The sequence below is a fragment of the Lipomyces doorenjongii genome (genome assembly GCF_038497915.1).
Source record: "Lipomyces doorenjongii strain NRRL Y-27504 unplaced genomic scaffold V1508scaffold_46, whole genome shotgun sequence".
Taxonomy (NCBI): domain Eukaryota; kingdom Fungi; phylum Ascomycota; class Lipomycetes; order Lipomycetales; family Lipomycetaceae; genus Lipomyces; species Lipomyces doorenjongii.
This window is the reverse complement of record NW_027118113.1, coordinates 121,043-132,794: the sequence shown is the minus strand read 5'-3', so window position 1 is coordinate 132,794 and position 11,752 is coordinate 121,043. Positions and strand designations below refer to the sequence as shown.

General features: G+C 46.2%; 5 protein-coding genes across 5 annotated transcripts; 2 read left to right on the top strand and 3 right to left on the bottom strand.

The window, feature by feature from the left end:
* Window positions 1-96: 96 nt before the first annotated feature.
* On the bottom strand, window positions 97-1,451 carry V1508DRAFT_208839 (uncharacterized protein; the record flags this gene model as incomplete). Its single annotated transcript, XM_066936234.1, has 2 exons — window positions 1,033-1,451; window positions 97-985 (listed from the first exon to the last, which is right to left on the bottom strand). Coding segments are annotated over exons 1-2 (975 nt in total), but the record flags the coding sequence as incomplete, so codon positions are not given.
* Window positions 1,452-1,615: 164 nt separating this feature from the next.
* Window positions 1,616-2,643, bottom strand: V1508DRAFT_329381 (uncharacterized protein; the record flags this gene model as incomplete). The annotated part of the gene is made up of 3 exons (XM_066936634.1): window positions 1,616-1,760; window positions 1,814-2,296; window positions 2,357-2,643. Coding segments are annotated over 3 exons (915 nt in total), but the record flags the coding sequence as incomplete, so codon positions are not given.
* A 190-nt stretch (window positions 2,644-2,833) lies between these two features.
* Window positions 2,834-3,596, bottom strand: V1508DRAFT_457031 (uncharacterized protein; the record flags this gene model as incomplete). Its single annotated transcript, XM_066942671.1, has 2 exons — window positions 3,226-3,596; window positions 2,834-3,173 (listed from the first exon to the last, which is right to left on the bottom strand). Coding segments are annotated over exons 1-2 (663 nt in total), but the record flags the coding sequence as incomplete, so codon positions are not given.
* Window positions 3,597-7,214: 3,618 nt separating this feature from the next.
* Window positions 7,215-8,301, top strand: V1508DRAFT_440872 (thioredoxin-like protein). Its single transcript, XM_066942275.1, has one exon. The coding sequence runs from the start codon at window positions 7,507-7,509 to the stop codon at window positions 8,155-8,157; it is 651 nt and encodes a 216-aa protein (XP_066794379.1). The 5' UTR covers window positions 7,215-7,506; the 3' UTR covers window positions 8,158-8,301.
* A 460-nt stretch (window positions 8,302-8,761) lies between these two features.
* V1508DRAFT_421999 (uncharacterized protein) lies at window positions 8,762-9,243 on the top strand (the record flags this gene model as incomplete). The annotated part of the gene is made up of 2 exons (XM_066940952.1): window positions 8,762-9,107; window positions 9,226-9,243. A coding segment is annotated over one exon (183 nt), but the record flags the coding sequence as incomplete, so codon positions are not given.
* Between the last annotated feature and the right edge of the window lie 2,509 nt (window positions 9,244-11,752).

Sequence of the window (11,752 nt, the reverse complement as noted above, 5' to 3'; positions counted from 1 at the left end):
TTTAGTGTGCCGCCATGGACACTAAATACGACCTTAACATGGAATTTTTAGACTCCCCCTCAACGATCCTGTCATCCATTCCAGCGATAATCAAATTACACCAATAATGTCAGTTGTTGTTAGGGTAGGTGACCACTGCACTATACTGAGTCCTAGAGCGTTCGCCCTATCCAAGATATCGTAACGGAGGGCCACAAAGGGCACCACCAACATCGTGATCCTGCCATTTTTAAATTCATAAAGAGAGGTTAAATATATAACATCTGACTTTCCTCCTCCTGTTGGGAGTACCACGAGAAATGAATATCCTGGATTGGAGATTATCGTTTGCACCGCAGCACCTTGCAAAGGGGATAGGAACTGAGAGTCTGAACCCCTCAAGTCATGCAGTAGTTGGAATGTTGCTGTTGAAACGGGCAATAGCTTTGCGTCTACTGCCTCAGAGTACACTTCAGTAACTTCTCTCACCACCGTAGTGTGCTCGACCGTATTGCTTACTTCACGGGTTGCGGGGATTGTGTGCTCAACTGACTGACCAATTGCTGAAGGTTCTGCATTCTGGATCCGTCTCTTTAGACTCTCAATCGGAGACTCCTCCCCAAGCACTTTGAACCACGCCTCACTCACCAACATGAAGACATGTACGTCATACCTGTTAGTGGAAGGCAGGTCCTGGTCGCTCACTGCGTAGTGCGTTACGGCCATATGCGTAGAATGGCCACTTTGCACGTCGTGGGCCAAATCTTGTGTAAATGAGCTAACGGCTTTGCTGTGACCTGCGTATTGGTCAAGAAAAGCTACCAATGCCTGCCTTAGTTCTTGAGCGCTTATCTTAGTATGCAAGGCTGTTGATGAAGCTGACTTATGCTGGATGATCTCACGAAGGCGTTCCGCACCATAGCGCCCTTTGTGTCCTGTAAATAAATATTGCTGATAGCCCTCGATGATGGAATTCGTCACTTTGTACAGGGCACCAGCGAGTAGCCTAAGATAGTCGTTAGCCAATTGGTATAGGCATTTCCTGGCACTTACTTTTCAAAAGGTCGTATGTAAATTAAGTACTTCATAAATAGCTTTTCGAGCCTAGCCGGAATCAGATGAATAATGAATCGCTCCATCCCGGTTAAGGACGTCGTCTTGTTGTACAAGCCCAGAAGTATTAAGCCTCTGGAGTGACAATATATATTTCTTGGGCTATGAATGAGTTCACAATCTTCCAGGTATTGATCTCAGTCATCCTCGCAGGAGAGCCATAAGTGAGGTGCGTAATAATAAAGAGAACTTCTAGGAACGCTGAACTTGTTCTAAGGTATCTCTGCGCCTGCTCTCTCAAAACTTCCGCGCCTCTAGTGAATTTCGACTTGAGCTGGGCGGAACTGACCATCTTGTCCCATAGATACTGTCTAGGTAGGACGTTCCCTGGCTCAGTAAGGAAACTGTATCCAGGCCTATGGATAGTGTAAATATCTTTCAGGTCGCGAGCAAAGTGATTTGGGACATCCAGCCCAAGACACAGCTCTCCGAGTGCATCTTCGGCGACTTTATACTGCTCCTGAATGAATGATCTAAGGGTCCCAATCGTAAGAATTGCGCCACTTTGTAGCCGAAGCGCCGAAAAGTCATCTGTAGCCCACGTAATTGTCGGGACTTGATTTTTCTGTCCAAACCTCCTGCACGCAGCATGGACCTGCACACAGTAGGAAAACGATGTCGACTTCTGTGGAGCTAAGAACCGTGCGCATTCGTCGTCAATGTCATCCCTAAATAGTGTGAACTGGGGCATAATTACATTCGTGTAGTGCAGCCCACATACTCGGTCAGTAACAATGGCTCAGTGCTCTTCGCCACGCGGTAGAGCACGGTGCTCCTCAGCGCATACCTCATGGCAGCCGTTACATGGCTTATCTGGAGATAGCTGAGAAAGGAGCCATTAGGCCGCAAAGATAGGAGACTGATTGCACGAGGCACCAGATACTGTGATGCGAGACTTTCTCCCGTTGGGAGAATATGGTTAACTACTTCAAACTGCTGCCTCAGGATATGTGTACTAAGCATTGCAACAGTTGCTAGTGCTGAGGATTGTAGAGGCAAGTCAACATTTTCACGAGCATCCTTGAGTAGTTCAAGGTCCTGTACAAGGCCCATCGCGGCTGCTCTCTGCTGATCTGTAAGCTCAAGTCCTTGATGCAACCTACCCGTATTTGTGACCGCTAAGCAGCCAACCCACAAGACCTTCGCCCATATGGTGGCATAATTTTCAAGGGTCGCTTGTTCCTGTACTTCATAAAAGTAATCTCTGTATCACTTGGATTAGATATGCCGTAGAGTATACAGGTGTGCATTAGTAGCGACATACTTGTCCCGCTCACCGACCATGACTTTACCTAACATAGGCTGGAATCCAGCCCTTGTGTCCTCCCGTGTGACACTAAACATTTTGAGGCACAAGTGCTTTAGTAACTCGAAAGATCTGTCTCGTGGACTGTATAGTAGGGGTCCGAGATCACTCAAGTCCAAAGTCTCCAGCAGAGGGTAGACTTGAAACTTTGACCCAAACAGGTTAAGATCTCTTTTGTCGGTTAGGGCACTATTATGGCTTGGGACAGAGTGTATGTCCTCGGGAATCCCGAATGCCGCAATCGTCGTCTCACCCTGATCCTCTCTCTCCCTGACTTGAACATACCGCAACTGACCGACGCTCCCTGACCTGCTGTAAAATGCCTGGACTTTCACACCATGGTATTCAGCAGCCTGGCCCTTGTGGTTCCTTTTGTAGTGGGTTCTCATTCCCTCTTTGGTTGTAACGCAGACATGATGGAGCTTCTGCGCACACACCCGGCACTTAAAGCCGTCCTGGACTGGAATGCCCTGGAGAGACGCAGACCCTGGTCGAAACGCTGGGGGATTGAAGAGCTGAGCTCCTTGGTCCTCATCATCGGACTCATCTAGCTGATCTTCAATGGCGTCATCCCATATAATGGCTAGATGCGGTCGGAGTCTGTGCATCCTGAGTACCCGCAATACGGAGTCATAGTTTTGAGCAACGAGCCCGTGCACGGTCGTTAGGTGCTCAATGACCATGGCCTTATCGACAACAAAGTGGCAGCGGTCGCAAACGGCAACATTCCAAGTGTTTTCGTAAGTGAGCCCAAGGTCAGCCATTTTATGGGGACCTGGAATCATTAGCTTTTAACAAATTTTAGAAGCTAAATAATCAATATTTGCCTTCAATTGTGCCTGTCGCATCGCCGTTCTCACTTTGTGTGTCTTCAGGCTGATCAATGGTAGGGCCCTCGATGACCTGTCTCGTGCGACAGTTCTGACGACCCATATGGCGCTTCAGACTTCTAACTGATGATGTCTCAGTCTTGCACGTCGGACAGATATACTTGCTGTCGTCCGTGACAAGTAATGGAAAGGTCTCTCCATTGAAACTAAACGTTGCCGCCTTACGATGCCTGCTTGACGAATGCTTACGAAGCTTTTCTTTCGTATAGAACGGTGCATGGTTGCACAAGGTGCATTGAAATACAGCAATCTCAGAAGACATTGGTAAAGGTAAGGATGCCGTAGTATCTGAAAGCGTTGCGGTGGTGAGTAGTAGAAAGGTTGGGAGAAAGGCAGCGGGTTTACGGCCAAGGAGCAGCGGCAAGGCTACCAACGTTGGGACCAACCACAGTCTGGGTTTGATGGGCACTGGTTCGAGACGTGTTCTAATTCGCCAGCGTAGCTATAGGCGTTTTCGTATACGCGTGTATGCGAAAGGACCTCTTGCTCCCCACGACTTAGTTTTGCGTACCCATCCTGAGCACTGTGTCTCCTGAATAAACTCAGCCCCTGACTTTGCCAAAACTCTCTTTTCGTCCTGAACCCCTTGCAGGTTAAACCCCAACCTCTTGGGCTCCGTCAGTCCAATAACTACCTACTTGACTACTCCTTCAGCACCTCTCTTCTGACCATTACAATAAACTTACAATTTAATATTTTGGGCCCATCCTGTTTTCGTATTCACTTGCTTTTTTTAATAGAAATTCTCTGACTCTCATCCGCCCTCGCCAATTGATCCGTCTTCCCGACTATAATTTCTCGACCCACCAATAAATCCTAACTCACCTTGTCTTGTAAACAACTAATGGTTTATTTCTTGCTGTTTTTGTATTAATTTCTAGAGTACTTCTCTGAATTGCTGGTTTTGTTCCTAAATTTGAGTCACGTTGTAATCACTAATTTCTGTTGTGGTGGCTTCCTTGTCTGTTGTACGCAAATTCTTGTGGTCCCAACCGTTATTCCCACCAAAGTGCACTCTGTTCTTCACATCCATCAACAAATCTTTTTATTTTTGATTATATTATTATTGCTCCGTATGATCTTTGCGGCCGATCACTTTTTTCAACTTATCACCTTAATTATTATAAATGCTTCTTGTCATTGTTAATTGTCTATAAGTATTCCAATTTTGTCCTCCACAAATCTTGACTGCGTCCGACCCCTCGTTGTGGTGTCGGTCTCTCGTTTGAATGTTGCACTTTAATTCCTCGGCTTCTCCAACCTCAGGCCATTCATATTTTACCGTCGTCAATCACTTTCCACAAATGCACCCTCGTTCTTCACCCATCCATGTACTATTTTTTATTCTTCAAATCCTTTTCCTTCTTAGTTTTACCCGTATAATGTTTACTATCCTTACTGGTGCAAATACCTTCCTTGAACCTTTCCTGCCTGTCCCTTTATGAATAATGAACTTTGGGTACGGCTAATTTTCAAGTTAATTTGATTTACTTATTTATAAATGTATCCAATAGTCCATTTTTATTTGCCTTATCCATACACTGCTAATTGATGTTCTTGTACTTACGCCTACTCAACACTGAAGTTGAGCATTGTCGACTTCCTATTCCGGTACTACATAGGCTGTGCCTGATTAAATTTAATAGCCCTAGCCCAGTCCGTGCTAACCTGTTGTCCTCCTCCACGACGCTGGACGCCATCTTAACTTACCCTGCCCCATCATTGTCAAGTTGCATTCCACCTGGGACATAACACAGTCGCACTTAAACCGCGTTGGCGGATGTGCCGAGAGCAAGTGTGCAAACACTTTGGCGGATGTGCGCGGGGTAAGTGTGCATAATGCTTGGCAGATATGCCTGAGCAAGTGTGCAAGATGTTTGGCGGATGTGTCCAGAGTAAGTGTGCAAACACTTGATAGATGTGAGTAGAGCCTGCACGTCGCTACCCTTACCTGCGTCGGACCGTCGGACCAGCTTTACTATACAGAACCACGGACCCTGGACCATGACCGCCACTTACCCTGCTTCCATGCGGCTCATTACTATGGCAGCGTCGGACCGTCGGACCAGGTTCAGCCCCCTGAACCGCATGTTACATCTATAGGTTCAGCCCCCTGAAACACAGCTTACATCTTTAGGGTGCATGCTAAGATGTAGCTTATAAAAAACCAACATGGGGTCTCTAATATAACCGGGAAGCAGGCTCATGCAGATGTTGTCATCGTTCAGAAGCATGTGGCCAATCCATCTGGTAAATGTCTACCTGAAGTTGAATCCTTCAAGTCCGTACCATTTCATGGTACGTGATCGTTTATTAATAGATGCGGACTTATTCTAACTGGATAAGAGGAGAATTTCATGCGGTGAGCTTAATGCATGCAAAGAACTGCGATTGGAGTCTAATTGAAAATGTCGTAGTGTGCAAGAAGAACACTGCGTTTGAGATTCTCGACTATTTCGTCAAATAGGTGGTGATTACATAAGGTTCAACTGAACCTAGTTGCAGTGCTTGTTGGTCACTACTATTTACTAATTCCGTCTATAGCAAATGTCTACTTGGCCAAAGAATCCAAGGAATGGCTAGGTGAATGGTTGGCCTCTGGTAAAAATCGTGATCAGCTGGTAGGCGCGACCAAATACACTACGTTTTATCCATCCGGCAAAGGCAGCGAATACATCACATCCAACTTTCAAGGCAACCATGTATCTGTCGCTAGAGGCTTCGCTATAAAAGTTCCAGGCGTGTTATATTGATATCGTAAGTTACGGTGTTCTAATGCGTTGCTTTCAGAATAATAATAATGATCTCTCTCGGAAAAGCCCTATGTGCACTGGTGAGATTTTCTACTTCGATTGCGGAACTAATGCAGTCCGTGAATTGTATGATTGATGCTGTCAAGGCGCTATATTTAGCGACATTCCGGCATGGGTTGTTTCTAACGCTAACAAATACGCACGTGCACATGGTATGACACAGTTCAGCATATAATAAGGAAGATGGAGTGTATCTATACGCGATATTCTCCCCATGTCTGAATCTGACTGTATGGCTGCTTGCTGCATGAGCAACACTTGCGTAAGAGTACGCCGAGGTCTCCGTACGTAATGTGGGCACCTCCCAGCCGGTGCATAGCATCCCGCAGTAGTTGTTAGGCGAATTCCACGCGAGGTCATGCCACCGCCGGTACGATACAAGTGCGTTGGTCTAAGAGTATTATCGCGAAGAGGGTGACCGTTGGTCTGTGTTGGTTGCGGCTCATCACCTAATTCAACAAAGCTCGATCGATCACAAGCCGTAATATCCTGACACTCGACCGATCGGCCCTGCCATGCCAGCGGCGAGACCAGCACGCCCATGACTACCAAGACTCCCCAGATGACCGCCTTGCTGCCAGTGTCTGTGCCTATGGAAGTAACATGTCGCTCAAAGGGCTGAACCAGGTATGACAGTATGAAAAATCCCATAATAAGGAGCCGCGCCGCATGGCCACCCTTCATACTTAGTTCAAGGTGTGAGATTCTTTATACAACGAAAGTATTAATGCTCTGAAATCGAGGATTTGAACATTAACAATAAGCGGCAATGGGTCCTCCAATCACAGGAGTTAGTTACAGCTTACTTGAAACACACATCTTCCTAAAGTCCGTGGCGTCCACCAAAGTACGATTCATCTGGGTAGATGCCATAAATTTGTCAGCAAGAAGGACATTCAGCCCTACAATTACAAGCAGTGATTTAGCTTACGTGAGAGAAGAAGGCCGAGGATGAGCTCGGACGGTGCAGAAGTAAACGGCAGAAGTAAACGCCCGAGTTAGTCCGAACTAGTCCGGACTGGAATTCGTGCGAGCCCGGATAATTTGATCCGCCTTTTACTTTAAATCTTAAACCTGAACCCTCGGACGCTGTGGAAGTGAACGCCCGAATTGGTCCGAACTTGGTCCGAACTAGTCCGAGTAGAGTTCGTGCGAGCTCGAATGATCCGACCTTGATTACCTGAGACGGTCCGACCTAGTCTGGGTTGGAATTTGTGAGAGCTCGAATGATTTGATCCACCTTGATTACTCATTCACCTCAAGTGTTTATAAATATGGCCTATTTTCTCGGGATTGAGTGCATCATCAGCATTTCAATCTACAGTGAATCATCTCATCAGCCGAAAGGTTTCCACAGTCAAGATTCTAATCTAGCCTAACCCTACAACAAATAATACTATCGATCATGGCCCAAAAAGCTGAGCTTTCTGCTGTCCTCGAGAGCTTCGCGAAGAACGCACCGGAGCCAGTGGTTTCAGTTATTACCAAGGCGATAAGTGACTTCACGGGATCGTTCGACCCCAAAGCTGCCATCCAAGTCGGCGCGACTCTCCCTGAATTCACCCTCAGCGACGCCGTCGGCAAAGAACGCAGCAGCGCCGAGTTCCTCGCGAAAGGACCGCTGCTAGTTGCTTTCTACCGTGGTGAATGGTGCCCTTTCTGCAATATCGCTCTTGTTGGCTTTCAAAAGATCATAGACGAGATGAAAAGCAAGGGCGTCAGCTTCGTCGCCATCAGTCCTGAGCTGCCGAATCAGTCTCTCAGCACCGCTGAAAAGCACGATCTCAAGTTTCCGGTTCTGTCAGATGTGGGCAACAAATACGCCAAGCAGCTTGGGATTCTGTTCCAGCAGCCGGATTCCTTGAGACCGATTTTCGAGCAATTTGGTACCAATTTCGTTGAGAGGAATGGCGACGACTCGCTGGTTGTGCCTGTGCCAGCGACACTTTTGATTGATGAGAAGGGTGTTGTGAGGAACACTTTTATCGATCCGGATTACACGAAGAGAGTCGAGCCGGCGACTGTATTGGAATGGATCAATGAATTGAAGAAATGAGAAGTTAGGCGAGTTCTTTGTTATCAGGCGCGGAGGGTCTATTATTTTCTTGGTCATTTGTATCTGAACCCTAACGTCAAAAAAAAACGGAATTCTCTAAAAGGGCGACTTACTTAGCTAAATGTAGTTATTATGAATACTCTAAATTGGAAATCCCAAAACACTTTGTTGATATTTAGATCTTATTAGCTCAGAACCCTGAGGTTGCCGAGGATGCTCTGGTTATCAGTTGAGACAATACAATTGAGTAAAACGCCGTTAGACTATTTGCGATATCTCGGGTGCTCGGTTTTTGCGTTATTTGTAATCACCATGTTTAGTTGACGTGTTTGTCTTGCCCTTATTTAAAAATTTTTAATTGGCTGCATATGTTGCGGAAATGAAATGGAAACTATAAGAATCCTTGAATGTTCCTTCATGCCTCTTAATAGTAATATTCTGTAAACTGTCCAAAGTTCTTCCAACTTAACCCTCCAAATCAACAAATGAAAATGGATCGCATGAATACTCGTCGAAACAGGCCAAATTATTTCTTGCTCAATGATGGATTCGATGAAGAGGTATCTCAAGAAGACCGGCTCGACAGTAGTTATGAAATGTTACGACTCTGGAGAACGATATCCTTCCGTCGGAATCAGCATCGCAAATCCAGCAGCTTCCTCTCGAGCCGCTAGCACAGACGCAGGTAGAGGAGTCCTCGACCACTCAAACGGAATCCTCGACGAGTCTTGCTTCATTACAGGAGCCTCTCCAGCATGCCCGAATTTCAGAACCTAAATCCATCAAGTGGCCATAACCATACTTTGAAATATCCGAATTCGAAAGTCCTTGGATTGTTAAGAAGAGCAACAAAAGGAAGTTGATCGATAGAGAGATCAGATGCGCGGTCTTGGACAATGAAACTGGAGAAAAATGCAGCTGGAAGACCACGGATTCAAAGCGACAAGCCTCTACTGGCAATATGATTGATCATCTCTACAAGCAGCATTCTATAAATTCTCCTAACAAACCGGAAGAACCAAAAAGAGCAGAATCTAGTATATTATCATTCATAAAGGAGAGACTTACACATCAGCAACTTCTAGAGAAGAAGATTCTGCGCTGGGTAGTCGCAGAAAAACAGCCTTTTACAGCCCTTGAGTCACCAGCGTTCCAACAAATCTTTCATGATATTCCGGGAATTAGGCTCCCTTTTACGAGCCGTCAGGTGGTTATACAACGGTTGGCCGACGAGTTCGCAGCACAGCGCGCACAATTAAAAGAAGAACTATTCGAAACATCCAAGACAATTGCTATCTCTCTGGATGTGTGGACGAGTAGAAATAGCCTGCCGATTCTTGGCATAATTGGTCATTGGGTTACTCCAGAGTTCCAATATCAAGAGAGAGCATTAGACTTCAAGGAACTTTATGGATCGCACAGAGGCGAAAATTTGGCGGCCGCAGTTGAGACAACGCTGGAGAACTTCGTCTTGAGCGCAAATTAATTGCGATTACTGGAGATAATGCCAGTAATAACGAAAAGATGATTTCTGTGCTGTATGAAAATCTCCAGAAAAAAGTCGGTCCTTCTCTCCGGTTTCGGGGTCTGGAGAGCTACGTCCGATGTCTCGCACATATCCTGAATCTGATCGTCAAAGACATCCTATCTGCTTTGAAATCCGGGACTGCAGCTGAAGCGTTTTTTGCATGTGACATGTTGAGCGGTCAAAATCCCCGGTACCCGGAAAATCTAGGAGTCCTTTCGAAACTTCGCATTCTCGCCGTCTGCATTGATCGCAGCCCTCAGAGAAGACAAAAGTGGAAAGAAGCCTAGAGTGTTCCTCCGTTGTTCTCAATGGTGTATTGTCTGTCATCCCAACCACCCACAGCCACTGCGGCATCCTAAATTGCCCGATTGACTCCAAAGTTTGCTGCTTGGTTAACATTGACAGAAGTGTACTGGTGATCGTAACACTGATTGCCAGTGTCGCTGCGCCATTGGTGGGTTTGGTAATTTGCCCATCGATTGTGATAAAACATCAATGGCTGATACCGAATGGAATGGGAACCATATGTTTCGCCCACTTTCAGATGCAGTTTCTAGTGTCGGCGTCGGTATATGTCTGGCCACATGTAAAGCTAAAGGAAGCCGTGATCCAAAGTTAGCCGTGAGACCAGCGGTACATAACTCGGTCACCGCGAAGCTGGTTGGAATAAACAATTGCCGACCTGCTGCCAATAACCCAGGCAGCAATTGTATTTCAGGACCACTGCAGATTGGGAGCGCAGTTTGCCGTTTCGCAAGGTCAGCCGGCCAGTCCGCCAACCCGTCACCAACTCTGCGCATGATACTGGTGACGCTGCGCTGTTCTCAGAAAGCCTTGAGTGACTCGCGAGTCCAGTTGGACTTTGTGACAGCGCCATATACCATCTGGGCGTAAATTGTGGCGCATCACCGCAGTATCACGCTGGTGCACAAATAGGATCAGTGCTTTCGTCGGTACATCGGACGAAAATTGCATTCTTGTCGGCGTGCAAACCTTCTTTCGGAAGATACACCGGGCTTGCAGACGTTGCGAAGTTGCAAGCAGAGCGATATAAAATTAAGAGTAGGTCAGCATAGGGTCGCAGTTTGTCAGTGCTCTGAAGCAGAAAGTTAGATCATCACTCTTTTTGGCAGTTTTTATTCATATTCGAAGACTTGCACTCTGTCATTAGCCTTTTCGACATTTTGTATTTTGCTCAGTCACTTTTGGATCTGATTAGATCAAGCGCCTGGGATGCTGAGATTCGATCCGACGGCATGAACCTCATCAAACCCTGGATAACTGGAAGGAGAGGCTTCAGGGTTTGTTCGTGGACTCTTTTATCAAATTTTTGTTCCAATTTCGATTGCGAGAGTTGGCCATTCCCTAACAAACTCAGCTCTGTCAGATATGATCTTCGGCACAATTCAAGGAAGTGTAGAATTTTTCATGCCAAGTCGAATGACTCCCTGGATTTTGGAAAGAATAGCAATGAATTGCAGATAAACTTACTTGTCAAGGGTTCCCATGCACATTCAGAGTCACGTTGCGTGTTGTCCCATTTTTGCTGCCATTCCGTTGGTAATTTCTCCACGAAGTCAATCATTTGTGCAACCAACACATCGACGTCCCCCAGGTATTGAAACGGAATTGTGCCAAATACGAATGAATAAATCTGCCGACACAGATGTTAATGTCCTTCTCTGAAAACTCAAGCGAAGCGTTCTCACCACACAGCCTGCACGCCATAGATCAAGTCTATAGTCAAAACTGTCTGTGAAAATTGTTTCCGGTGCTTGTAGTGATCCAGGTGTCAGAAGAATGAGCCGCACGGCGGTATGCACTTACCCGAATCGGAGGAGTGAAGCGGCGATTCAATGTAGCAGCGATTCAATGTAGCAGCGCTTCAATATTCTTGTATATATAAGGACCGCAGTGATCATGTCATGTACATAGGAGAACCGTGTGTTATTAACTGAAGAATCTTGAGTACACGTTTATATCAAACTAGGATCTCTCTAGACCAGTTACTCGTTACTTCTTCTTTAAAGTCTCGCCGACAGTGCTCTTTTGTTAGCAGAATACCAT

Coding starts and splice junctions, on each gene's coding strand:
- V1508DRAFT_440872 (XM_066942275.1), top strand. CDS start 7,507: ATGGCCCAAAAAGCTGAGCTTTCTGCTGTCCTCGAGAGCTTCGCGAAG.